This window comes from Phascolarctos cinereus, unplaced genomic scaffold (assembly GCF_003287225.1).
Source record: "Phascolarctos cinereus isolate Bilbo 61053 unplaced genomic scaffold, phaCin_HiC Scaffold_3;HRSCAF=262, whole genome shotgun sequence".
Lineage (NCBI taxonomy): Eukaryota > Metazoa > Chordata > Mammalia > Diprotodontia > Phascolarctidae > Phascolarctos > Phascolarctos cinereus.
Genome location: NW_027555736.1, coordinates 206,138,979 through 206,166,702, shown reverse-complemented (window position 1 = coordinate 206,166,702; position 27,724 = coordinate 206,138,979). Strand labels below are relative to the sequence as shown.

Here is a 27,724-nt window from a genome sequence, read left to right as displayed (position 1 = left end):
GCCTCAGTATTATTACTGAAATAGTTTTTGATTCCCCCCTCTCCAAAAAAAAAAAGGGTCTTAGGAACCATCCTGGGGTCCCTGGACTACAATGAAACCACTGCTCTAAAAGCACACGGCAGGAGCAAAAATGTGCATGTCCCCCTCGGCCCAAGTTCAAATTCCCAAATTTAGAGTTCAGGGATTAACATTCTGAAATCTTCCTGATTGAGCATTCTCACTCATGTGGCAAAGCCACATGGATGGTACAGGCTATGGGAAGGGGATGGCTCGAAAGTATGTCTGCCTTCTGGAGCAATCTAAACCATAGATTGGTACTGTGAGTCTTGGAGGAACTGGATTTGGAATTAGAAGGCCTGTGTTTGAAACCTTATGTTACCTTGGGCAAATTACCTCCTTTCAGTGGGGCCTCTTTTCTCAACTATAAAAGGAGGGGCTTCAGCTTACTTGGGAGAACAGAAGGGGCTCCAGGATAAGGGTCCCTTTGGGCAGAAGTAGCCTTCTGCCACTTAAGCTTGTTGGTCTAAGGTCCTTTCCAGTTCTTAACCCTATAATCCCATGAATTTCTCCCTTCAACAAACCCTGGACCCCCGAGTCTGGAGGAGCTAAGCAGTGCAATGGATAGAGCACAGAACCTGAAGTCAGGAAGACATGAGTTCAAATCTTGCCTCAGATGCTTATTAGTTATGTGATCCTGGGTAATTCACTTAACCTCTCTGTGCCTCAGTTTCCTCATCTGTAAAAATGGAGATAATAATGGTACCTGCCTCCCAAAGTTGTAAAGATCCAATGAGTTAACATATGTAAAACATTTTGCAAAACTTAAAATTCAATATAATAATGATTATTATAATAAATATAATCATGGAAAAGTAGACAGACCAGGTCATTCAAGTGACTGCTAATTACACCCTCATGCTATTTAACAGGAAATACCACTTAACAGAGGAAGAGGCAAGGAGACAAAATCAAGCAGGGCTTGCTTGCAAAGCACATAGAGGTAAATAAATACATAACAATAAACATTGTTTTATAATAACACTTTGAGTTATACAAAATGCTTTAAACAACCCTGTGAGGGAGATTGTGCAAATATCATTATCTCCATTTAACAGATTAGACAAGTGCAAAAGCGCAAAAGAGGTGAAGTGATTCCAGAGTTAGCATCCTCGTAAGAGAAAGGCCTGGGTTCAGTTTACATAGAACAAACATCAGGAAGTCTAGTTCTCTCTAGGACTAAAGTCTTTTGCTTCTACAGTTGCCAGGAACAACTCCAGGAGCTACCCAAACATGGCCCAAAGCCCACACTTAAAATATGCCTGCTTCCCCTTGCCACCTTAAAGTCTGAAAGAGTACTTTCCTGACTTCTGGTCTCAGTTCAGTCACCAAAGTCTTTCAGTGAGGATGACGCTTTGAGGGCAGACTTCCAGGAGGGGCTACTCAGCTCCAAATGCCACACCGGTGGGAAAGGTTTATTGAGAAATGAATCAAATTAAACAGTTCTATTCATAGATATTCTACCCGTTCCTCTTGCTAACTCCCTCTCCTACACACACACTGAAATCTGCCTTAGCATAGTGCTTGGCCCATAGCTAGTGCTTAATAAACACAAACTGATTGACTGATTGCCTAGTCACTTGATGATTCTATTAGTCTTGGAGATTTTCTAGACTAGCCTCCCAATTTTTATAGATTTGGAATTTGCTGAGTTGCCCAAGGTCATACAGGTAGACAACTGAGCCAAGATCAAAATCTAAGTTTTTTTTTTTTTGGCTAAGCAATGGGGTTAAGTGACTTGCCCAGGGTCACACAGCTAGTAAGTGTTATGAGTTTGGATTTGAACTCCAGTCCTTCTGAATCCAGGGCCGGTGCTCTCTCCACGGCACCACCTAGCTGCCCCCAAAATCTGAGTTCTTTGACCTTAAGCCCAGTACTACTTTTTTTTGGGGGGGGTCAATTGGGGTTAAGTGACTTGCCCAGGGTCACACAGCTAGTAAGTGTCAAGTGTTTGGTCTGAGGCCAGATTTGAACTTAGGTCCTCCTGACTTCAGGGCTGGCCTACTTGCCCCCCAATACTACTCTTACCATGCTGCCTTGAAGTAAGGCCTAGTTTAAATGCTGCTTCTTCCATGAGGCCTAGCCAGATTACTCAGAAAGAATGGCGAGGGGAGTTTTGGGCAGGCAGAATAAAAGCAATGAAGGGGAGAGATTGGAAGGCAGTCTCAACTGAGAAGGGGAAATGGAAGAGATCCCCTATGCCATGGTGAAGGAAGGTCTACATATCTGTGGTGAGGAACCTTGGATTGTCAAACTTTATAATGCGTTTCAACTTGGGGTGAGCAGCCACAATAGGAGACTATCTTCTCCAAACAATGGCTGTGATTCCCAGCACTGCATCCACCCTAGTGGAAGGGATAATGCGACTCGTAGAGGGTCACCAGCACTCAGGGGGCATAGACGGAACCAGAGATTGGCCTTAGGAGCAGTGAGAACAGGGAACAGACAGCACTGGGCCTTATGACTCAGAACACAAAGCTACCTCTACCATTTGGCATAGGTTTCTTCATAAATCGATATTTTTATGAACGAGGCACGGCAGAAAAAGTTCCCACCAAATAACTAATATGCAAGTGTTTCTAATTAAACCAATACATAATTTTCAATTTTAGAATCATAGAACCTGAGTTGGAAGGGACTTCAGAAATCTGGAAGTCCAACCTATAACTAGAAGAGGAATCCCTTCTACAAGTGATTATGCACCCTCCCTTTGAAGCTCTCTAATGATGGAGTGCCCACTACTTCCTGAGATGACCCATTCTACTTTTGGCCAGTTCTAGTTGTAAGGATATTTCTCCTCCCAGAGAAACAAAAATCTGCCTCTAACTTTCTCTCATTGTTCATAGTTTTGCCTTTTGGTACTAACCAAAAATCCTTTCACACATAATACTTGAACATAGCTCTCGTGTCTTGACTAAGTCTTCTCTTCTTAAGGCTAAATGGCACCACTCCCTTCATTCAATTTTCCTATGGCACAGTCCTTCAGTCCACCTGTTATCCTGGGTACCCTTCTCTATCTTCACATCTGGATGTCTTCATTGACAACTAGTCAATGTCTTTCCCACCGTGGCATTCAGAACTGAGCACAGATGAGGTCTGACTGGGGTAGATAACATCAACATATACTATGCCTCCCTTAATGTGATCCAAGGTCAAGTTTGCCTTTTTTCATTGCTGTCACACTGATAACTCAAATATATACATGGCAACATTTCATATCTTCCTTCTAATATTTCTAAGCATTAAGCTAAGTTCCTTATGTTATTAGTGTCCTCATTTGCTGTTTACATCTGGTGCATTCCAGATAAGCTACATATAAAAATTTTTTTTTGGTAGGTTGAATTATATTTTCCCATTGACATACAGAATATCTCTAAAGTTTTAGTGCAGTTTAAAGCTTTAAATAGTTTAAAATGCTGAGAGCTAAAAGCTGAATTCAAGTTCAATAGCTAAAAGCTTTTATAGCTTTTAGCTGCACTAAGACTTTTGGGACACTCTGTATAAGACTCTCTAAGATGTTTTTCATTTCCCAATTAAATAGCAGCAATCTCTAACACTATCCATTTAAATTCCATAGGTTTTGAACCTTTGTTTACTTCATATTAAAGCCTCCTTGGGTGAATCGTGAGGCAGCTAAATGGTGCAGTGGATAGTGTTGGTCTTTGCTTTAGAAAGATCTGAGTTCAAATTGTGCCTCAAACACGTTAACTATGCAACACTGGGCAAGTCACTTAACCTGCCTCAGCCTTAGTTTCCTTCTCTGTAAAATGAGGATAATAACAGCATTTACTTCACAGAGCTTTCATGAGGATCAAATGAGATAGTGTATGTAAAGCATTTCTAAGTCTTAAAGCCCGATATCAATGCTATCTATTATTAGCTATTAAATTGAACACTCTACTGGTCATTCAAGTAGCCCCTTGATTCTGAGATTTTGTAAATCTACATTTCCAATTATTATACATCTGAAAAACTAGGCCCACCTGTACTTTTTGTTTTGGCCACAGAACCTCTCGCATCCTCCTTGCCCCACGCAAGCCCTCACAATCCCTTGAGTCAGCCTTGTGAACTCGGCTCTAAAGTCTTTGTATTATCAGCTCATCAGGAGGCATAAGTAAGGCTGATTTCTGGTCCCGAATCTTTGTCCAACTTGTGTGTGATCTCATATGTTTCCTCTGTTAAGATGCAGGTCTTTTCATCCAGCTTTCTGACCAGGTGTCTAGCATGAAAGTGCAGAGTTCAGATTTGAGACAATTAATGGATATCTTTAAGTTCCAAAGGGACAGAGGCCCTTCCCAAAAGGGTTTTACTAAAAGCCTCTGAACCTGCCGGTCTATTTTCAAAGAAGAAAAGACAGGTAGAATCCTGGGTTTCCTTGCCAGATGCCCAGCTAACGAGCTTTGTGACTCATGGAGGGAGCAGCTTCAGTCTCCAGGAACGTCAGGCTCTCTATCTGTTAATTAAGATGAACACCAACTGGCTAGCCCAGGTTCAAAACTAAGGACACAGCCTGGTAGAATAACAATAAGTCACCCTTATACAGTATTTGATGTTTACAAGATAGTTTCTTAACAACCCTGTGAGGAAGGGAGTATCAGTATTATTACCACGTTTTACAGATGAGTTAATTTTGAAGTTCATAGAGGTCAAGTGATTTGCCTGGGGTCACAGAGCAAATTAATGTCAAAGCTGGAATCCCAACTCAGCTTCTCGTGACCCAAAGTGCAGCATTCTTTCCATGACACCATGCTACTGGACTAACTTTATTATAACATAATGGGTGATTAAAGAGATTGGTGTGTGTCTTAAGTCACAGCTATATCCCTCAAATGCAACTCATAGTAGTAATATAACCATAATAGACTAATATATATGACAGCTTTTAAGCCTGTGTTTTTGTTTTTTGGCTAGGCAATGGGGTTAAGTGACTTGCTTGGAGTCACACAGCTAGTGAGTGTTATGTGTCTGAGGCTGGACTTGAACTCAGGTCCTCCTGACTCCAGGGCCGGTGCTCTATCCACTTCACCACCTAGCTGCTAGCTTTTAAGTTTTAATCCCCATATTCCCCCTTCACTACATCATCATTATCATCACCATCAACATCGAGTGCTTTTATTGGTGTAGGAAATTCCCAGTGTGGAAACTCTCTCTACTAATGTAAATTAAACAACTTACAATCTTTTTTTTTTGCTTATATGTTAACATCTATTTTTAAAATTTATTTCTTTTTGAAATTTTTTCCTTTTTTTTCTTGTACTTAATAGTATTTTTTCCCAATTACATATAAAGGTAGTTTTCAACATTCATTTTTGTAAGATTTGAGTTCCAAATTTTTCTCCCTCCTCTTCCCTCCCTTCTCCCCATGATAAGCAAGCAATCTGATATACATTATACATGTACAATCATGTTAAAACATATTTCCACATCAGTCATATTGTTAAATAAGAATCAGAACAAAAGGGAAAAAGCAAAAGAAAGAAAAAAGAAATAAACAAAAAAGTGAAAATAGTATGCCTCCATCTGCATTCAGACTCCATAGTTCTCTCTCTGGATAACAACTTACAGTCTTAAAAGGTTGACCAGTGACTTGGCTATGGTCACAGTACCCAAATGTGTCAGAGGCAGAGTTTAAACTCAGAAGCCAGCTCCTCTATCTAGCCCTTCTATCCACAGTTACACTGCTACCATCTCAGTCTTATAACCAGATTCCTTCAGCTTTCACAAAGTGTCTCATTTAACAGGTTTATTTTTTTGTTGTTCAGTCCTTTTTCAGTTGTGTCCGACTCTTTGTGACCCTGTTTGGGATTTTCTTGGCAAAGATGGTTTGCCATTTCCTTCTCCAGCTCATTTTACAGATGAAGAAATTGAGGCCAACAGGGTTAAGTGACTTGCCTAGGGTCACAGAGCTAGTTAGGTGTCTGAGGCTAGATTTGAATTTAGGAAAAGGAGTCTTCCTGATTCCAGGCCTTGCACTCTATCGACTGCGCCACCTAGCTGCCCTTAATAGATTAAATGCCTCACCCATTTCCCCTTTATACACAAAACACATTTTACTACTAAATTGGGGGGAGCAGTTTGTATTTTTTTCTTTTAAATTACTTGATGCTTTCAATCCTTCTTTCTCCTAGGATAATATCTATAACTTAGTATTTTCTTTTTCCTGTTCTTCAGCTATACCCCCTAACTGGGGAGAAATGAGAGTATGAATGGACTGGTGGAAGCCAAACATCAAATTCTAACTACTCGTGGTAGTCAGAATATTTGACTACAATTACAATTTAATTCAATTAAATTATTCTGAATTATTTGAATATATTATTCTAGAATGTTAGAATTCTAGAATGAGAATAACATTCTATTAGGATAATAGAAATTTTAGAGCTGGAAGGGGTCTCAATCCCCTCATTTTACAAACGAGGAAACCAAGGCTCACAGGTGGAAGTTTTTTGACCGAGGCCATATACTCAATCAATAAACATTTTTTAAGCACCAACTATGAGCCAGATACTGTATGTCAAAAAAGCCAGGAACTAAATCCAGGTGCTAAGGTGGGTGGAGCATTGGACCTGGAGTCCGGAGAACGTGAGTTTGAATTCTACCTCAGACATTTAACTAGCTGTGTGACCTAGGGCAAGTCAATTAACCTCTCTCAGGTCCAGTTTCCTCATCTATAAAATGGGTATGATAATAAGAGCATTTACCTCAGACGGTTGTTGTGAAGACCAATTAAGATAATGCATGTTAAGTGCTTACTTACTTGCTAAATATCATCATCATCATTATCATTATTATTATATCTGACCCTAAGTACGGTGGTTTTCTCACCACACCACACTATCTCCCACTATATCTTGCTAACTCTTTCCAACTGACAATCAGTCAAAAGTCTTGTTACTTCGTCCTAGCAAGGGCCTTTTACATAGGTGCTCAGTAAATGTTCGTACAATTGGACAGCCAGCATCATGCTCTCTTCTCTTCTCTTTCCCTTGCCTACATTCTCTGCCTTGGCAATCTAATTCACTTTCAACTGTCACCTCTAGGCAAATGACTTCCTAAATCTAAGCTGTTGGTCGTGTTTGGTCATGTCCAACTCTTCGTGACCTCACTTGGGGTTTTCCTGGCAAAGATACTGGAGTGGTTTGCCATTTCCTTCTCCAACTCATTTTACAGATGAGGAAACTGAGACAAACAGGGGTAAGTGATATGTCCAGGGTCCCACAGCTACTAAGTATCTGAGGCCTGATTTGAACATAGGTCTTTCTGACTGCAGGCCCGAGGCTGTCTGCTGGACCACTTAGTTGCCTTAAAATCTATACCTCCTCCATAATGCCCTGGCCTCTCCACAGCTGGCTGGACCCACATCTTCAAGTAGCTACACCATATCTCCATCTAGATGAATGAATGAAACAGTATTTATTAAGTTGTTACTATATGCCAAGCAACACAAATCCTCCTTCCGTGTGACAGCCCTTCAAATATGTGAATATGGCTTTGTTACCCCAAGTAATAACTTTTCCATGTGACACAATGCCAAATCCTTCAACCAATCTCTCTGAGTTTTGAGTTTTCTTATTATTCTGGTTGTTCTTGTTTGGACAACATTTTGTCAGGGGGCCTCCTAAAATACAGCATCCAAAGCTTAATGAAATATCCTAGAAATCACTCCTCTCCTCTGAATAAAAATCTTCAGTGACTACCTGTTGTTCAATGAGTAAGTTAGAAAATCCATTTCTGCTTCTGTTAAAGGCAGATGGTGGTACAGTGGATAGACCACTGAGCCTCCAGTCATGAAGACTTGAATTCAAAACTGATCTCAAACACTTACTAGCTGTGTGGCCCTTTGAAAGTCATTTAACTTCTCTTTGCCTCAGTTTCCTCAACTGTAAAATAGGGATAATAATAAGCTTGCAGGGCTGTTGTGAAGATCAAATGAAATGATATTTATAAAAAGATACTTAGTATACTGCCCAGTGCATAGTAGCTGCTATAAAAATGTTAATTCCCTTCCTTCCTTTTTTTCCCCTCCCTGTCGCCTAGAATTCAAGGCCTTCCACAACCCAGTACCACCAGATTTCCAGCTTTATCTCATACTATACCAGCACCAAGCAGAATAACTTGAACACAGTAAGAAGTACTTGAATGTGACCATGACTCTGGAGAAGAGAGTGAGGCTGGTGACTGCACAATTCTGCCTCACTTAAATCCAATTCACTTCCAAGTGAAGACATCACCCTCCTGATGTCATTGGTCCTCTTTGAGAACAGATAAATAACAATGACGAATACTACCTCTTCAAGAAAATCCCCTTGATCCCCTCTCAGTAAAACCCCTTGGACTTCAAATAGGCTAGCACCTCTCTGATCTACTTATTTGGTATCTTCTTTGTCACTAGGTTGACTGCTTCCTACCCAACTATTAAATTCTGTAAGGACATAGATTCTCTTTTAACTAAACTTATTTCATCTATCACCTCATCCAGAACTCCACACATACCAGACAATTAATTGTTTAACTGAAAACCTGAGTAAGTACAGGAGGTCCCTACTTGATGGTTTGCCATTGACTCAGGGCTACTAGCCATCTGTATGGTAGCATGGTTTAAGAACCTTCGTTTTGGAGATCCAAAGGACCCAGTTCAAATTCTGCAACTTAAGGTCTTATGACCTTGGGCAAGTCACTCACTTTCTCCAGGTATCATTTCCTTATCTATATAACAAAGAGGTTGGAAAAGATGACATCTGACATCCTTCTCCATTCTAAAATTACATGATTGTTTGGAGCCTTGCCTCCTTCTGATCTGGGCTATAGAAGATAGAAGACGCAGCTTCCTTTCTGAACTTCAGGTATGTCTGTCTGTTACTTCCCGTTCACTCTAATATAAATCTTTGTTTATACTGCTTCTTAAACAAGTCCTTTTCCTGTATTTCTTGCTAACCTCCACTCTCCCTTTCCCTTTTGCCTTTTCTAATTACCCACACAGAGTCTCAGTCAGAGACTATAATATGGGATTCTAAAAAGGGGCTGTTGGAGACTAGATTAGATGGCCTTTTACCACTGCTAACATTAAGAGAAGCTGCCTGTACTGGGAAACCAGGAAGACCTGGGATCAAATCCCCATTTTGACTTCCGGAGGCTGTGTGACCCTGGGCAAGTCATTTTAACTCTAGTTGAATCAAGCTGAGGCTCCCTACACCAGTGAAATCCCTTGTCCAGTCCCTATCCTTGAGTCCACAGTTCAGAGAAACGCTAGGTGGTGCTAGCTGATAAGATAACCTGGTCCTTAACACACATCTTAACCACCTGGTTTATTATTTTTCTTGTTTTCCATTCAGGTAAATGGGTATTCAAAGGGCACCTTCTGAGTGCCCCTGGCACCCCCAAGATGCTCAGTATCTCTGTAAGCAAAAGAACTGGTGTTTAATCCCTGTCCTCTGACTGGAACTGAACAGAGCAACCACCAAGTGTCCTTGAAAGTTCCTCAGAGAAGCACACTGCACGTCATGGTCAGGACCAGACTGACTAGTTTTACCCCAAGGCAGTCCCAACAGCTCTCTCTGTCCCACAGTAAACAGCTTGGTTGATTGACTCTTCCGGCACGCGATTACTCAGATCCACGCCAGGGCAGGGCTTGGAATGTACCACAGCTTGAACTGTGCCCCTGACCCCACACATCCCTCAGGGCTAGAGAGTCTGGCCGAAGGTGACCTCACGGGCTGACCCATTCATAGGCTAAGATTTAGGGTTGGAAGAGTCCTTTAGAAAACATTCAGGCCTCCCCATTTTACAGATGAAGAAAATGACTCTCACATAGGTAAAGTGACTTGCACAAAGTCCTTCAGGTAGTAAATACCAGTCATGATTCGAACCTGGTTCTTCTGATTCAAAGTGAGTGTCTTTTTCTTCTTCCCACTTTAGAAGCTGAGGGGGAAGGCAAGGAGAGTGAACCAACCCCCTTTAGTCTCTCTTCATGCTGTCTGCTCACCCCCAACCCTGCTCTCGGGTCTTAGTACCTCTTATACTGGTGCCCTGGCTATTACTGACACTGGAAATTTGAGCCTAACGAGTGAAATCCGGTCCTGTCCCCGCTGCAGCCCACCCTGTCAGAAGAGGGGTGGAGAGAAGAGTGGGGCTCACGTCTCAAAAGTACGCTCAACAACGATAAAGAAGGGCTGCCTGGCTGGCCAGGTGTGATAAATACCTCCGGGATCACCAGACTCTGGCAGAGGGTGTTTGGGATGGGGTAACCCCTTCCCCAGCCCTTCCACCCCCTCCCTGGCTCCAACGCACCAAACCCTCGAACTTGTCTCTCGATGGGAAGGAGGAAGGGGTTGGCATCTCGTTCTTGCCCCAAAAGAACTGGTGGGGAATGCGCCTGAACACGAAATAAAAAAGGCATCAAGTCAAACCTAGTTGGGTGAGGTCTGGTTTGAGGGTATTTCGTAGGATTTAAAGCTTATGCCTGGCACACAGTGGGCGCTTGGTATATGCTTCAATGAATTGATTCATTCACAGGACTGGACTTAGGGCTAAAAGAAACCATAGAGTTCAACTAGTTCAATCCCCTCAGTTTTTTACAGATGAGGAAACTGAGGCTGAGGGGCCAAATGACTTGCCCAAGGTCATAAAGGAGGTAAACAGATGGGTCTCCATTCGAGCCCAGGTACTCCAGTTTTCAAGCTGACTCCAAATTGAGGGTTCTTTCCCAAAAAGGTTCTCGTGGGGTCAGCTAAATTTTGTGGGGGGAGGAGGGGAAGAAGGGGCGGGGCACCTTGGGAAGCTGGCGTGGTAAGGGATGCAGGGTTTCCCGGCCTGGGTCTTCCTCCCCCTTTCCCCCACCTGGCCACCTTCACCCTCACACTCACTACCAAAATCCATCCCCAGCACCCCCATCCCGCCCTTAGCGCCCCGATTCAGAGCGTGCACGGGGGACAGTCCGGATCCCCTAGACTTCCCCTCTCAGGGACTCCTGGGTCCCAGGGATAGGGTTACGGGTGGGTGGGATTTGGGGATGGGAAGGAAGGCCCTACAAGCAAAAAGGGATCTTAGCCAGAAGGGCTTGGGGTGGAGGTGGACCGGGAGTTCTGCAGTCCCCTCTCCACCCCCTCTATTATGTCTCGCCCCCTTTCCAGAGTGTGCACATGTGCCCCGGGCTTGGGAACCCCATATCCCCTCCAGTCCCACCCATTGCACTGACCATAGTGACCGGAGCCTCTGGAAATCGTCCCGCCCCAGGGAGAAAGAGATCCGGCGCGGGAGGGCGCCACAGAAAGATATCTCCAGTTCAGCCCGGTCGGGGGCCCCTGGGGGTGCGGAGTGCAGAGCAATACACCCGACCGCTCAGCAAACGAAAGGGGAGATCTTCACAGTGTCCCAGTAAGATACACACCCTGGGGTTGACGCCTAAAGGCTGCAATCAGAAGCCGCGAAGCATGAACGTCACAGAAAGAGGGCGGGATTTCAGTTGCCTTTGGCCTATGTTTAGGCCTCCGGTAACTGAATGCCACCCTCTTTTAAAAAGACAGAAACCTTAACTACAACAGTGAATCTCAAAGGACTGATCCCATTTTGAAAGGTTGAATGAACTTGTGTGTTTTAAAAAATAAAATGTAAAATGATGTTTTCTGCAGTTCATTTCAGATAACATTCGTTAATACTTTTTACCCTATGAATTTTTCGATAAACAACAGGTTTACGTAAAAATTTACTCAAGGTCAGAGGACCAGGAACTTAGCTTTCATCTGCCATAGTATTTAGTTCATTGTATTTAGCTTCGTGTTGTTCCCAGATTACAGTTTTTCTTCCTGTCTCATGGATTGGTATTAATCTACATTCATTCAATAATAAGAGTAGTCATTTTTTATACAGTCGTTCAAGGCTTGCACAAGGTTTCTCATATATTATTCTTGTGAAATTGAATAGTGCTATAGGTATTATTTCCCCCATTTTATAGATTGGGAAACTGAGGCTCAGAAATGTTAAATGACTTGCGTATGTTCATAAAGCATTGTTAGCAATTAGTATTAAATTAAATTAGTATTAAATTAGTAATTAAATTAGTATTAAAACCCAGGTCTCTCTAGACCCTTGAATCAGTATACCAATCTTTCAACGAACAATCATGTGTTGAACTTAGCCTGCTTTGGGCTAGGTTCTGTATGTTTATTGATAGTGCTAATACGTGAACTCAGGTTTCTGGACTCCTAGTTCATTGTCCTTTCCATTTGCAGCATGATTTCTGGTTTTTGGAATAGTGGAAAGCATGAAGGTATAAGCAGGTCACTGCTTTCGCACAATGACTACGACAATATAATTGGAAAGAGCTACTACAGAAAAGAAAACTGTTATTTTCATCTTTTAAAAACTTTTTTATTGGTTATATTTTTTGTTTTTGTATCACCTTCCCAAATATATCCTTCCCCTCCTGTTCCCCAGACTGCCCTACTTTGTAACAAAGATAAATAGTGAAGATACAACAGAAACAACCCAACAGGGGAATCATGAAGGTATTAACAATTGTGATGAAATAGATTCAACACAGAGTCCAAACTGAAGAAGGATTCTCTATGAATGTTGAGGTCCTCTAGGTGTTCCTGTTTGTGGATGGCATTATGCTGATTGAATCAAACCTTTAAATGCTGCACAAGAATTGAAAAAAATCTGTTATCACTCAAAGTAGTTTGTCCTATCCATCCACACAGAAAAGATCAAGTGTATGGATAAAGTCTAGTGCCCAAATTTCAACCTGCTTTTCGACTGACTCACTAAAGAGCTTGTCCAACAAGATGTGTGTCTGGTACAGTACAGATGGACAGTGAATTGTGCTTAGAACTGAATAGGAGGAGGAAAGTAAAAGCCTTGATTCCTTATGGGAAATTTCAAATCTCCTTTAATGAATCCGTTTTCCATGAAAGCAAAGGCCCATCTCTTTAGTACTACCATTCTGTTGATGTTATTCTATGTCAACAAGACATGGAATACAACTCCCTCCAGCTAACCATTGCTATGCCATAGCCTGTTTCTCTCCTTTTCCTTTTCCGTCTGTCTCTCCAACAGACTCTTGACTTACATCCTCAACCTCAACCAAAATTGTAAAAGAAATTGCTCTCACTGCAGCGTGGCATCCCAGTTTGAAAAATCTCATCCTGAGCCTCCTCACTTTTTGTGTTGTTTCTCCTCCAATGAGAGGAGAAAAAAGTAGTATTGTTCCTTTAATACTCAACTCTTTTTCAGTCCATAAGCTGCGAAGTGCCAAAAGATCCTATTCTGCCAGCATAACTTTATTTCTTAGTATGCAATCCCTTGTGTCTATGAGGTACTATGGGTTATACAAATACAGATGATGCAAGTCTGGTTTTCAAGAATCTTATAATTTATGGAGAGAAGGACAAGGACGAATATGGCCAAAATATAAGGGAGAATGTGATTGGTGCAAAGGAGAGGGCTAGTAAGGCTATGAGAAATTAGAGGGGATAGAGATTACCATCACATTCCATCACATCCCATTTCTTATTTTTTTTTGCATAAAAATAAGAGCCATTGTTTAATTGATAAATAATCAGAGGACATGAATAGGTAGTTTTCAGAGGAAGAAATCAAACCATAAATAGTCCTATGAAAAAATGCTCTAAAACACTAAAATAAGAGAAATGCAAATTAAAACAGCTCTGAGGTACCACCTCACATCCATCAGATAAACTGAAATGACAAAAAAGCAAAATGACAAATTCTGGAGAGGATGTGGGAAAACAAGTACCTTAATGCAATGTTAGTGGAGCTGTTGTTCTGAAGAGCAATTTGGAAATGTGCCCCAAAACCTACTAAACTGCATGTACCCTTTGATCCAGTGATGCCACTACTAAATCTATCCCCCAAAGAAATCAAGGCAAAGACCCATATGCAAAAACATTGATAGCAGCTCTTCTAGTGGTAGCAAAGGATTGGATATTAAGGGTATGCCCATCAATTGGAGAATGCCTAATCAAATTAAGTGTATATGAATGTCATGTTAATACTTGAGCTGTAAGAAGTGATGAAGAAGATGGTTTAAAAAAACCCAAGGAAGACTTGTATGAACTGATGCAGAGCAAAGTGAGCAGAATCAGAATGATTTATACAGTAACAAAAATATTGTAAGGACTATCAACTCTGAAAGACTTAGGAGCTCTGATCCACTTGAAGACCTACCACAATTCCAAAGGATTCATTAAGAAATATTTTTACATATTATCTACCTCAAGATAGAGAAGTGATTGACTCAAAGTGCAGATCAAAGCATTGTGTTCTTTTGTTTTCTTCCTTCCTTTGTTTCTTCCTTCCCTCCCTCCCTTCTTTTTTCTTCCTTCCTTCCTCCCTTCTTCCCTTCTTCCTTCCTTCCTTCCTTCCTTTCTTTTTCTTTCTTTTTTTGGGACATGGTCAATGTGGAAATTTATTTTACGTGACTATATAGATTTATAATGGACTTTGTCTTGCCTCCTTTCCTCCTGAATTTTTGTTGTTTGGAGTGTTTGAGTAGCAAATAATCTCTTCAGTTCTGTTTTCTTTCTAAAAATGTTTCAAATGCCTTTTTGTTATTGACTGTCCATCTTTTTCTTGTATGGTTAAGCTCAGATTTGCTAGGTAGGACACCATGCATGGCATCCTGAGCTCCACAGCTCTTTGGAACACATAATTCCATACTCTCCTATGTTTTCTAACGAGTACAGAACAGTCTAGAATTATTTGAATAGCCTTTCCTTCGTATTTGAAGATTTTTCTACTGATTGATTACAGAATGTGTTTTTGAATTGAATCAATAAGTTAACATACATAATATAAATACATTTATATATCTTAGAGTTTGAAGCTTTGTTGTTTATTTGTTTTTTGGTAAGGTGATATGTGAATTCTTTCAATTGGAATTTCACTTTCTATGTTCAGAAGTTCTGGGCAGTTGTCTTCTATTATTTCTTGAATTCCTGTCATGCTTTTCTGGGAGAGCTCTGATCCTTAGATTATCTCTTTTCATCAGAATATTTTGCTTGCATAATGATCATAATTTCTTCTAATGTTATTTTTTTTCGCTTCTCTTCTTCTAGATCACCCTCCACTTCCGTAGATTTGATTCTCAATCTATTTTTTTTTTGCTTGTTTCTTTGGTGAAACTTGCTATCCCCTGTTCCAGTTTTTCTATTCTACTCATTATTTTTGCTGTGTAGGCAGAAAATTCTGTTTTCATAATTCCCATTTCTTTTTTGAACCCCTCAGGAATAATGTGTGGTGTATTTCATATCCTCCACCTACTACACAGACTCCTCTGTTTCCTCTAGTGTTAGGTCATTTCCCTTCATTTTGCAGTATTTATTCATAGATATCTGACCTCATTTGCTAGATTTGAAGGCCATATTTCCTTGTGTTGTTATATGTTTCCCTGTTGCTTTATCTGCTCATGTTAGAGGTCTTTGCATTTTCTTCTTTCTGAGATCTTCTGTAATTTCAATCTTTCTTTTTCTTCCTGCTTTCCCCCTATTCACTGTCCCCTCTAAAGGTGGTTTCTTTGGGAACTGAATTTCAAAGTGTCTCAGCCTCCTCCCATGCTAGGCGATTCATGGCTCAGGAGCCTAGTCCTCGGCCCCTAATTGATTTTTCAGTGGTCAGAACTGGTTCCACCTTGAGGCTCTTCTCTTTCCTTCAAGGTTAGTAGAGTGCTACACTTCCCATACAGTGTCCCATCCCACTTCCTGTATTCCTTAGTTCTCTGGCCTGGCACTGGCAGTTCAGAAAGCTGCTGTGCTGGTGTTAAGAGGTTGTCTGCTGGGGCAATTGGTAGATCAAATCTTTGTAGTGCTGGTGCAGCATTGGTGCTATGAGGTTGCGACCCCCAAAGGTTTTTGCTCCAGAAGATCCGTAGCTATGCTGCTTGGTTGTTGTGGTCCAGGTAAACTTCTGTGCCCTGTAACTGGGGGTTCTATAGCACTGGAAAGAGGAAGGGGATACCGAGGTAAAGGGGTGGGTTTTGTTGTAAGCCTTTGTCAGGTCCTTGGGTCTGCTAGTGCTGCCTCGATGCTTGTAGTGGGGGAGGTAGGGGAGGGGTGCTGAGTGAGCTCAGGGTCAGCAAGCATCAGTTCATGTTTTAGCTTTTTTTAACTTTTGTTTTTTTGTATTTTGCGTGTCATAGACCATGAAGACAACTGAAATTATTTTATCTTTGGTGAATAATTTGTTTTGGAGAGATTCGAGAGGTCATGGGGATCAGAGAAAATGTCTAGCCCTCTATCTTGTTACTCATATGACACAGAAAACCCTCTTCTCACTTTCTCAATGGGTGGAAGGTGGGGGAGGGAGAGAATATGGAACTAAAAATAAAATAATACTGAAAGAAAAAGAAAGGAAGGGACTTGAATAGATGGAGATGGTATCTATAGGTAATGGCTAAGAGAACTGTGGGACATGAATGTAATTGATATTACAGTGCAATGAATATGAAGAGTACAGAGAAGCAGGGAAAGGTTTACATGAACTGATGCAACGTGAAAAAAGCAGGACCAGAAGAGGCCTTGGACCTTCTCCCCTCTGAGCCCTACATGCTCTCCTGTCTTTGCCAAGGAAGAGCCTCTGGTTCCCTGCAGCTGCACGCACTAGCACTTTGCTTTGGTACTGTGACAATGGTCCTTGTTCCTTTGTGGCTGACCCCATGCTCTTCTCTACCCTGAAACTACAGCATGACCCAGACTTGTGTATGGGTAATAGAGTTGCCAGTCAGCACCAGCTGTACTTAATGCCAGCATGGGGCCCCCTAGAATCTCTTTCTCAGTAGTTGTCTGAACTCCTCATAATCTCTCAGCTGAGAGTTCCTGAAGCTGCTGTTACTGCGGCTGCTGTTGCTACCACCACATTTGTGGGCTCTGTACACTACAGCTTCACCAGACCACACCCCAGTTCTATAGACTTCTCCTGCCCACCTCTTAAGTTTTCTGAAGTTGGAAAAAATATCTTACCTTGACTTTTTGTTGGCTCTGCTGCTCCAAAAATTATTTGAGGCACTATTTTAAAATAATTTGAAGAGGAAAGTTGGGAGAACTCAGCTAGATAGTTGCCCCTAATCTGCCATCTCATGCCTTCCAATATTGTTTTTCTGTGAGGCAGTCAGAGTTAAATGATTGCCCAGGGTTACACAGCTAGTAAGTGTCAAGTGTCTGAGGCTGAATTTGAACTCAGGTTCTCCTGACTCCAGGGCTGGTGCCCTATCCATCGTGCCACCTAGCTGCCCCTGCCTTCCATTTTAATACTCATTAGTCTACTAGTACATATTTGGTTCCTGTACTTCATCCTTTTTCCTAGAAATATTGCATCATTTTGATAATATAGATGTAATATAGCCTGCAAAGTGGCTTTTTGTCCTACTAAATCAAATTAATTTTTTCACAATGAACAAATTTAAGCACAATGGAATCTTATATTTTCTATCTTTCGCATAATTGTGAAATGGTAAAAAAAAATGGCCATTGTTGAATAGTTCTTGTGAAAGCCTTACCTTTTCCCTACTAATACCCTCATTGAGGATTCTCTTGATTCATGTATAGATGATTTAATAATAATAATAACAACAACTAGCGTTCATTTAGCTCTTTAAAGTTTGCAATGTGCTTTACATATGTTAACTCATTCGACCCTTACAGCAACCCTGGAAAGTAGGTCTATTATTAATTCATTTTACTGATAAAGAAACTGATGTGCAAAGAGGTTAAGTGATCTATCCAGGCTCACCCAGCCAGGGAGCAACTGAGTTAGGATTTGAACTCAGGTCTTCCTGATTTCAAGTCCCACTCTTTATGTATTGTACTGCCTAGCTGCCATGATTTGCATGAAGATTCTATATAGATGGGAGAACAATTCTTTGTGTAGGTTGGTATTTATTGATGATCTCCCAGTTGCCTTTTATTACCTCAGCCTCATACAACTGATTTATTTCTGGGGAGGCCCTGGATCATGGATAACAGATTAAAATTATCTTGTCTTTATGTAGAGCCTAGTAAAGCTGTTTTGTTTGACCCCACCCCTTTTCTTATATTTATTATTTATGCTTCTTGGTTATATCCAGGAAAACCTATTACCCAAGGGAAGCATTTCTTGGGAGTATAAAAAGTACTTCAGAGGCCGTCTCTGCCAGCTTCAGAGAGACAAGGCATTATGATGAGAGGGAGGACTAGAGAACATACATAGGCTGCTTTCCACAGTATATTATATAATGATGAATTGGTAGAAATGGATAATCAATAAAAGGCTTATAAGGTATCCTGCTCTTATTGGCAGGAGGTGTGTTTCATTAAGTGTCCTTGACTTCTGGAAAGAGCACAGGGCTAAGAGTCAAGACACTTGGAATCAGATACTGCCCATGCCGCTTATTATATAACCATAGGCAAGTCATTTCAACTTTGTGGGCTTCACTTTCCTCCTCTATGAGATGCGGATGTAAAACATACTCTGTGTGGCTCACAGAGTTGTAAAGATCTAAGACTGTCAAGGATCAAATGAAATAATATGCAGGAAGAACTTTGCAAATGTGCTTTGCTAATTTTAGGGACCAGTATTTTATCCAACAATATTCTGCTAGAAGAGATCTATAATCACTCAAAGGAGTTTGGCCTGTCCATCCATTCGGGAGAGCCCGTGTGGATAAACAATGTCAAGTACCTAAATTTCAACATGTATTCTGATCTAGACCTTAAAGAGCTTGTCCAACAGCATGTATATCTAGGATAAACAGTACAGAAATACATATGATGTAGGTCTAGGGTTGATAAAGAGGAGAAGATTCTCTGGATTGATTATGGAAAATTGCAAAGCTATAACGCACTCCAGGCTTCGCATGATGGCAAATGCTCATCTTTTCAATGCTAACATTTTGCTTATGTTACTATGTATCAATGAGACATGGAACACCATTGCCACTGGAGAGCTAACAATGAGAATCTCATATAGAACAATGGAGAGGCTCATGGTGGGCATGAATATAACTAATAAAGAACCCCAAAGAACAGCAGGGATAAAGGACATCATTAAGGAATTGTATGGTAGGTTGGGAAGATGGGCTGATTGAATGGTAAGAACAAAGGAAAATAGGTGGGCAGCTAAAATGCTTCACTGGTACCCTTGCTATGTCAGAAGAAAGTGAGGAAGGCCTTTGGGATATTAGATGGGTCTTTCATGGTGATTTTTGGGAGGACAAGGATGGGGACAACAGTCACACAGGATGGAGAGGCATAGATAGGCTGCAATTTGCACAATTGGAGGGACCTCCGAAATCAGTGTGATTACAGATACATTTGAGTATTTGAGTGATAGAGTGGAAAGGGCCCTAGATTTGGAGTCAGAAGACCTGAGTGTGGTTCTGCCACTTTCTACATATGTGAAGGGATCAAAAAGAGTGGGAAAGAACATTAATGACCATATATTTAAATTCTATTGTTTTAGAGATGAGGAAATTGGGACCCAGAGAGGTTGTGACTTACATAAGATCACATAATCAATCAACAAACATTTATTTAGTGCCTACTATGTGGAAAGCACTGTACTAAGTGTTGGGGATACAAAGACAAATACTTTCCCTCAAGGAAGGTGTGAACATATGTCTTACCTTGCAAGACCACGCAAAAATAACAGACAGTAAACTGCAAAACTGGAATTTGGACCAGTGCCTCTAACTCCTAAGTTTAGTTCTCATTCCACAGCCTCTTGCTATCTCCTTCCTGCACAGAATGCTAGTATTCTGGAGCACAGTGTAAAGGACCCTAATCTTTTGGAAGTAATTATCTCATGTCCCACAGCACAATGGTTGGCTGAAAGTCTATGCTCCATGTAACTCTGTTCATGGAAAGTAATGAGCCTTGGTAACATATAGCCAAAGTTGACCTTTCTTCAGTCATAGACTGGCTCCTTCCACCCTCTTAAAGGGAGAAAAGTAGGGTCTTGAAAGTGAAGTAGTCTTGATACTTTGAAAGATCTCTGATTTCATCAGTGCGAATCCTTAGATTTTTCACAGAATCATGGGACAGGAAAAGACCTTAGAGATCATTTCCTCTAATCCCCTTGATATCTTTTGTTTTAAAGTTACAATCATTTCTATATATATGATTACCTCCCCCTCTCCCCCATGCCCCCAAATAGCTCCACACTTCAACAAAATTAAAGTGAATATTTTCTTATCTCTGAGATTGGTCTTTATAATTACATAGTATTGGCCTTTATTTTATTATTTCCATTACTGGGGGGTCATACTATTTTCCTGATTCTGCTTACTTCACTTGGCATTGGTTCATGTAAATCTTCTCATGTTTCTCCGAATTCCTCAAGTTTCCCATTTCTTATGGTGCAATAATTTTCCATTGCATCTGTATACCACAATTGGTTTGATTTTTGCCCCATTGGCAACCTTTCCTTTTGTCTATTTTTTTCTACCATAAAAAGTACTACTGTGAATATTTCAGTACATGTGCAACTTCCTTTTACAGAGAAGCAAACTGAGGCCCAGAGAAGAAAAATGACTGATTCAGGGTCACACAGTGGATCTGTATTTCAAATCATGACTCAATTGAGAGCTACTGTTCTTTTCCCTATCTCAAGCTTCCTCCAAAGCATTTCATCATGTAGTGGCCATGCTTGTGGTGATGAGTCCCTCTGTTCATAGCTAGGCTGACCTTTGAAAGACAAGAACACAGTTAGTTAACAGGTCTGTCCTTGGTGTTTATCCAGCTTGGTAGAACGCTCCAGAGCTTATACTTTGCTGCCATGGACTTTGAGGACTGAGGGTCACTTCCAGAGCGTGATGAAGCATGCCAGCTCTTTAAGGAAAATGATTTTTTAACCAGGTCAATTTTTTTTTAACTCATGCCCCCTAATCTGGTAATTCTTCTAAGAGTAGAAGGGATAGTTTCTATATTAGAATAATGTATAACCTTATATTCTAGTTAGCCTTTTCTAACCCTGAAAAGTGGGGTCAGTTGTAGCCTGTGGAGCTGGGGAGGGGTCTGTGTCCTTCATTTTCTCCCTATAGCTGGAAAAAGAACAAACCTGAAACTGTCTCTGGAAAGCCTTTTGCAATAGGCCATCCTGTACATGCAATGCACTGAGGCTGGCTCTCTCCTCTTCAGTCTCATGAGAAGGGCATTCATCTGTTGGCTCTCAGAGGAAGATTTTTGTGTGGTACTAAGGTGATGGGCAGTCACTGGTCTCAAAAGGCTGGATTGTTGCCTCTGGAGCCTGAACCTCTGACTTTCTCTTTGGATCTTCAATATTCTTCTAGTTTCCAAACTGAAATCCCAGCAGCGGGCTCAGAGTTACTTGTTTGAATATTTCTGTGATTTATGGGCCTACATAGAATAGGAGGTCATTATCTTTCCAAAATAAACCTCACACGGAGCTTGTAAAACTCTTTCTGGGTTTGGAAAAGCTGACCCTAGGGGCAGCTGTAGAAGCCTCTAAATCCTACCTTAGAATCATCTCCTGTGCATGCCCAGGATGGAGGTCAAACAACTCAAGGTTAGTCAGTCTGTCAACAAGTAGTTATTAACAGCTTACTATGTTCCAGACACTTTGCTAAGTTTTTAGGTGCAAAGAAAGGCAAAACATGGTCCCTGCTCTCCAAAAGCATATGTTCAAATGGGGGAGACAATATGTAAACAATTGGGTCCATGCAGGAATATACATGTAATTTAAGCATTTTTTAACCTAGGGTCCAAGGAGTCTGTGAATGGATTTGAGGGCACTCCTAAATTTTTATGGGAAAGAAATAACATAGTAACTGAAATGTGGCATTGCCTTCAATTATTTAAAAATATCATACTGTGAAAGGATCCATGGGCTTCATCAGACCTCTGTGGACACAAAACTGCCATGACACAAAAAAGGTTAAGAATCCCTGGTATAGGTGGAAGGCAATCTGAGCAGGCAAGGCAGTATCAGTGTTTGGGAGGAAGGCTTCCTGCAAAAGATGGGACTTAGGCTGAGTCCTGAAGGAAGCCAAGAAAACCAAGATTTGGATGTGAAGCGGCAGAACATTCCAGGCTTGGTGACAGCCAGTGCCAAGTCAAGGTCACTAGGAGTTTGAAGTGACAAGGTTTGCCTTTGTCTAGCAGGACAGGGGTGATTTTATAGCTTCCAGGACTCCCCGCTCCTAATATTTATCTCCTCCATGAATTCCATTGATTCGTGAAATTCTCGTAACTCAAGATTCATTCTTTTGTTTCAGTCCAAAGGAGAGCAGCATACTGTAGTGGGAAAAATACTAGACTAGGAAATAGATTATCTGGGATAGAATCATAGAACCTCTGAATTAGAAGGGACCCTAGTATGACCTGTACTCGAGGAAGATCCCCTCTGCCATTCTTGATGAGTGGCTTTCTCATCACCAGTTTAAGACCTTCTATTAGGCATCCCAGGAAACCCTCAGACAATTCCAATGTTAGGAGTCTCCCTCCACTCGAAATCAAAATCAGACTTCACATCATTCTATCCCTATTGTCTAGATCTGTTCTCTGGAGTCAGGTAGAAAAAAAAATCTAAGCTTTCCCCTAAATAAAAGGCCCCCAAATACCTGCCATCATTTTCCTCTCAAAGCCAAACTTCTTCATTTCCCTCCTTGGATCCTGGAATAATTCATAAGGTCTGAATCTCTTAACTCACTTGCTAGATTCGTATTTTGGCTTTCTCAGTAATAAATAGGACTCTCTGGCTCACTTATGCCCCGATCAGATTTAAAAGCCCCAGGAAACATCTCTAGTTATCTTGCTTCTAGGGTATAGCTTGTCTTCTTCCTAAAGTATTTCTGAGGACTTCAAAGACACAGGCCTTTGATAGGAAAAACTTGGGCAAACTGTCTCTGCTAGAGTTGGAGATGGGAAATATCAGTGAAGACAGTCTCTACATCTCTACTTGGATGTCAGTTTGTCTTGGCACTGCCAAGAATGCCTTTCCTTGTTCTGTGGCCTTCCCCTGTGACCTTAGGGATAGAACTCTAAAGTTCATCTGGATCCACACATTTTTGTCTTTCTCATTTCTCATAACTATGTTCTATCAGTCAATCAGTTCTATCAGTATCTATCTATCTATCTATCTATCTATCTATCTATCTATCTATCTATCTATCTATCATCTATCTATCTATCTCTATCTATCCCAGTGAATCTGTTTCCTAGTCCAGTATTTTTCCCGCTACAGTATGCTGCTCTCCTTTGGCCTGAAACAAAAGAATGAATCTTGAGTTGTGAGAATTTCATGATTCAGTGGAGTTCATCGAAGAGATAAATATTAGGAGAGGGGAGTCCTGGAAGCTATAAAATCACCCCCTGTCCTGCTAGACAAAGGCAAACCTTGTATCTATCTGTGCCATGAGCAAATGAACTTATGGAAAGTATAGTTCTCAAGTGGCTATTCATTGACATGGTGTCAAGAGGACTTGAGTGTGAATCCTGCTTCAGATAGCTGTGTAATCTTCGGCAAGTCATTTAACTGCTCTCAGCCTTTGGTTCCTCATTTGTAAAATGAGGATAATCATAGCATATAACCCAAAGGGTTGTTGTGAGGATAAAATGTGATAATTTATGCAAAGTGCTGTGAAAACCGAAAATCTCTACATAAATGTGAGCTATTATTATTCTCTCTCAAATGAACACTTGTGCCATCTGGGTCCAGGCATCCTGGGAAGTGTAATCTTTTCCCTGTAAGACATATCTGCAGGGATGTATGCTTGAGGCAGCTTGTGGTACTATGACCTCAGAAACCAGTAAATGCCACAAATCAGTCAGGACTTGACTTACCGTTTTATTGATTATCAAGTCTTAAGAAAATGTTAGATGGCACAGTGGATAGAGCACCGGCCCTGGAGTCAGGAGTACCTGAGTTCAAATATGGCCTCAAACATATAGCACTCACTAGCTGTGTGACTCTGGGCAAGTCACTTAACCCCAATTGCCTCATTAAAAAAAAAAAAGAAAATGTTAATAATGCTGATAAAACTTTAAAATGTGTCATGTATACACCGCCCTCTCCCCAGAGGGTTGGTTGTTAAACATTTACCTACAGAGCCCTGCATATTTATTCCATCTGTGTAATATAGTTGCTTTGGCCCCACTCTCAGAAGGCCCACTGTGTTACATGTTATCCTCCCTTGGGGTTTTCCAGTACACTGAAGAGGTTGGACATTTTCTATTCTCTGGCATCAGCTCCCACCCACATCATTTGTGTTCCCTACATATTAGGGGCCTGGTCACTAGAGCCCTGTTTGCATTTAACCATTTCATATTAAATTAACTTTTACAAAGAGTTGTTTACTTCAAAGATATAGCAAAAACTGACATACAAATATTTCCCTCAATACTTGTGGTGATTAAAAAGTTTTGAGAGACATAGTTTCTGGGTAATTTAATCATTTTATTAATAAGGCCAGCACATTTATTAATAAAAGGATGGTTGACTGTCTCTCTTAGACCAAAGCAATCATGGGAGTTTATATACTCCTCGAAGAGCATTACTATCCCCAGGATAGGAATCAACCCTGATTGGTTAACAATGAATGAGAGAATGGATATTACAATGAGAGGCTAGGCTATATTACAATAAGGGTATGTGACTTGGGTCACCCAGATCTTGGTCAAAGAGACATCAGTTCCCATATCTCCTGTCTGACAAAAGAGAGAATCAACACTTTCCCAGACCTGTCTGAGCAAACACAATGAGCGGGAATATACCCATTAGCCCAGACTTAGAATTACATTTACTGTCTTATTAGATCTTGGCTTGGGTAAATCTCTAAGAGAGACTTCCCACACTAGTTGGTTTTTGAATGAGGAATTTGAAAAGGAGAAAAACTTTGGTCCTGATATAATAATTGTTTATTAAGTAGGAGAGAAATAATTATTTTCTCACATATTTTGGGGCATGTAATTCCCCTGCCTCTCCCACTACCTCTGTCTCTGGGGATGAGAGGACAGTGGAGTCAGGATCACAGTGCTGTCTTGGACTCTTCTTGATCTCTAGGGTTTTGCTGTTAGGTGGGCTGCACCTCCTGGTCTGGATTCCTGGACTCCTGGATCCCCGTGGCATGGAAACTCAAGTTTATGCACTTAGAACAGAAGGAACGAAGGAAAAGGACAAAATTCCAGATTCATTTTGTGGGGCCACATAGCCTAAAGAGGGCAGAAGGAAGCAGATCTCCCTCCCTTACAACATGAGATGAGTATCTGTGAGTAAAAGAAGAGGGAGTCTAGGCATGTGACAGAATATGCTGCCCCTGGCAGAGAGGTATGGGTGCATTTTGTACATATTGTCCATAGCACCAATCCGGGGAGTCTTCTGGGGTGTCTGGGGAGGCATAGTTATCATTCTTTTTTTTTTTTTTTAGGCAATTGGGGTAAAGTGACTTGCCCTGGATCACTCAGCTAGTAAGTATCAAGTTTGGTCAGAGGCTGGATTTGAACTCAGGTCTTGTAACGGTCCTCGTTACTTGAGGAGGGCTGCCTGGGTCATACTCACCTGCACCTGCAGTCTATGGGTGTCCCCGGAAAACGAAGGAGTAGAGTCGACAGAGACGTGTAGTTTCAAAAGGTTTATTCATCCATTCTCTCAAGCGGGTAATCAACTACACAGCTACTCTACTCGCTACTACTACCCCTACTACTACTCTCTACTGGTCCTGCCTTCAGCGTTTTATATCTTTTACTCATGGGAACACACCCCAATGTAACAGTGAATAAAGCAACAAGGTTTACATATCTTTACCAATAGGCATCTTTCCCATGCGAATAACAATCAAAGTATCCACAAGTACATTTCTTTGCAACATTATCCTGACAGTGTCCTTCCCCTGTGCTGTACCCGTAAAAACACCACGTACTTCTTGTTCCTGGAATGTTCCCAATACTTGATACATGAACTAGCAATACTTGATACATAAGTTAGCAATACTGGATATCTCTTTGAGCTAGAGCTGACTGTGCTTGAGCTAGCAACATTGTGTTATAGTTTGAGCTTGCCTAGTATCAGAGTTCTGCTGATTGGGGAATGCAAGATCCATGGACAGAGAACCGAGCCAGGATATTCTGCACATGTACTAACACCGGAGAGGAGCCTTCGCCCATCAGTGAAGTCTCATGAACAGCCTGTGGTCCACAACGTCCTACAGATCCCTAACAGGTCCTCCTGACTTCAGGGCTGGTGCTCTATCCACTGTGCCACCTAGCTGCCCCCATAGTTATCATTCTTTCATCTTGCCAAAGAAGAAGCCTCAAAACAGTCAAGGTGCCATGGTCTTAGTCCTACACGTACAGGTGAAAATCACAATCATCTCTAAATACAAAGTTTTGCAGATACAACAAACAAAATACATTTCATGAAGTTTAATAGAGGATACAGCTTGCTTAGTACTCAACAGGATCCTGACTGAGTGCTCAAATGGCTTTTCTCAAACCACAAGCAAAAAGAAAAGAAAAAACAAGAATATCCTCCACACTAAGGGCAGCTGGGTGGCTGAGTGAATAGAGCATTGGGCTTGGAATCAGGAAGACCTGAGTTCAAATGTGAACTCAGACACATATTAGCTGTGTGACCCTGGATAATTCACTTAACCCTGTTTGCCTTGATTTTCTCATCTGTAAAATGAGCTGGAGAAGGAAATGGCAAACCACTCCAGTATCTTTGCCAAGAAAACTTCGAATGGGGTTACAAAGAGTCAGACACAGCTGAAATGGCTGAACGACTCCCCCCATCCCTCCCAATTTCCTGTCTCAGACAGAAACCTGGTCCACACAGAACTTTCCAAACCATATGGTGCTTTCTCCATGGGGGTTTAGGACATGGGGTCAAATAGAAGTTATACCCTCACTTTCAGATGAGAACACTTTCCTGTGTGAAGTCTTTTCTATGATTCACTCAGTACATAGGGCCATTTAGCTGGACAAAATATTGCGAAGTATGCCTATTCTACACAATGAACATCAAAATTTCTCGGAGGTTCCCTGCACATTTCTTCTGGATTTTTATTCCAAAGGCTACTCCAAAATTTCCCCCAATGGATTTCTGCTACTACCAAGGTAATCCAAATGGACTTGCAAACTCACCTGAAGGAATAGACACGCTCAGTTAGAAAAATTTGTTGTTTAGTCGTGTCCAACTCTTTGTGACCCTCTTTGGGGTTTTCTTGGCAAAGATACTGGAGTGGTTTGCCATTTCCCTCTCCAGCTCATTTTACAGATGAGGAACTGAGGCAAACAGGATTAAGTGACTTGCCCAGGGTCACACGGTCAGTAAGCGTCTGAGGCTACATTTGAACTAAAGAAGAGAAGTCTTCCTTACTCCAGGACCAGCTCATTATCCACTGTGTTACCTAGTGCCTATTAGAAAAACAGCAAGGGAAATAAAATACTTGGGGTTTCTAGTCACAGGCCAATATTACCCTATGAAACTGCAGAATGTACTATTCTCACAATTACGCAAACAATTTAAATCTGTTTAAATGTAAAAGAAAAAAAAAGAAAATTTCTCAACTATGCAGCAGTGTTCCAATGATGTAAACTCCATATTTTTTATTTAAGATTCAGCATCAATACTAATATAGAAAGTATCAATATCTAAGCATTAAAAGAATCAACAAATGTAAAGTTTGCAAAATTACCTCAGAGTAATTTTACCTCAGAGGAGC

General features: G+C 41.2%; 1 protein-coding gene across 2 annotated transcripts in view; it reads right to left on the bottom strand.

Annotated features, from left to right (window-relative positions):
• Positions 1-11,467, bottom strand: part of OTUB2 (OTU deubiquitinase, ubiquitin aldehyde binding 2) — a 31,259-nt gene extending 19,792 nt beyond the window's left edge. Inside the window, exons 1-2 of one of the 2 annotated variants that reach the window (XM_021000254.2) lie at positions 11,252-11,467; positions 10,345-10,429 (exon numbers count right to left, since the gene is read on the bottom strand). In XM_021000254.2, coding sequence (XP_020855913.1) covers positions 10,345-10,392 — 48 coding nt within the window. In that variant the 5' untranslated portion in view covers positions 10,393-10,429; positions 11,252-11,467. The remainder of the gene's footprint in view (positions 1-10,344; positions 10,430-11,251) is intronic. The other variant, XM_021000256.2, reaches the window with a different exon arrangement.
• Between the last annotated feature and the right edge of the window lie 16,257 nt (positions 11,468-27,724).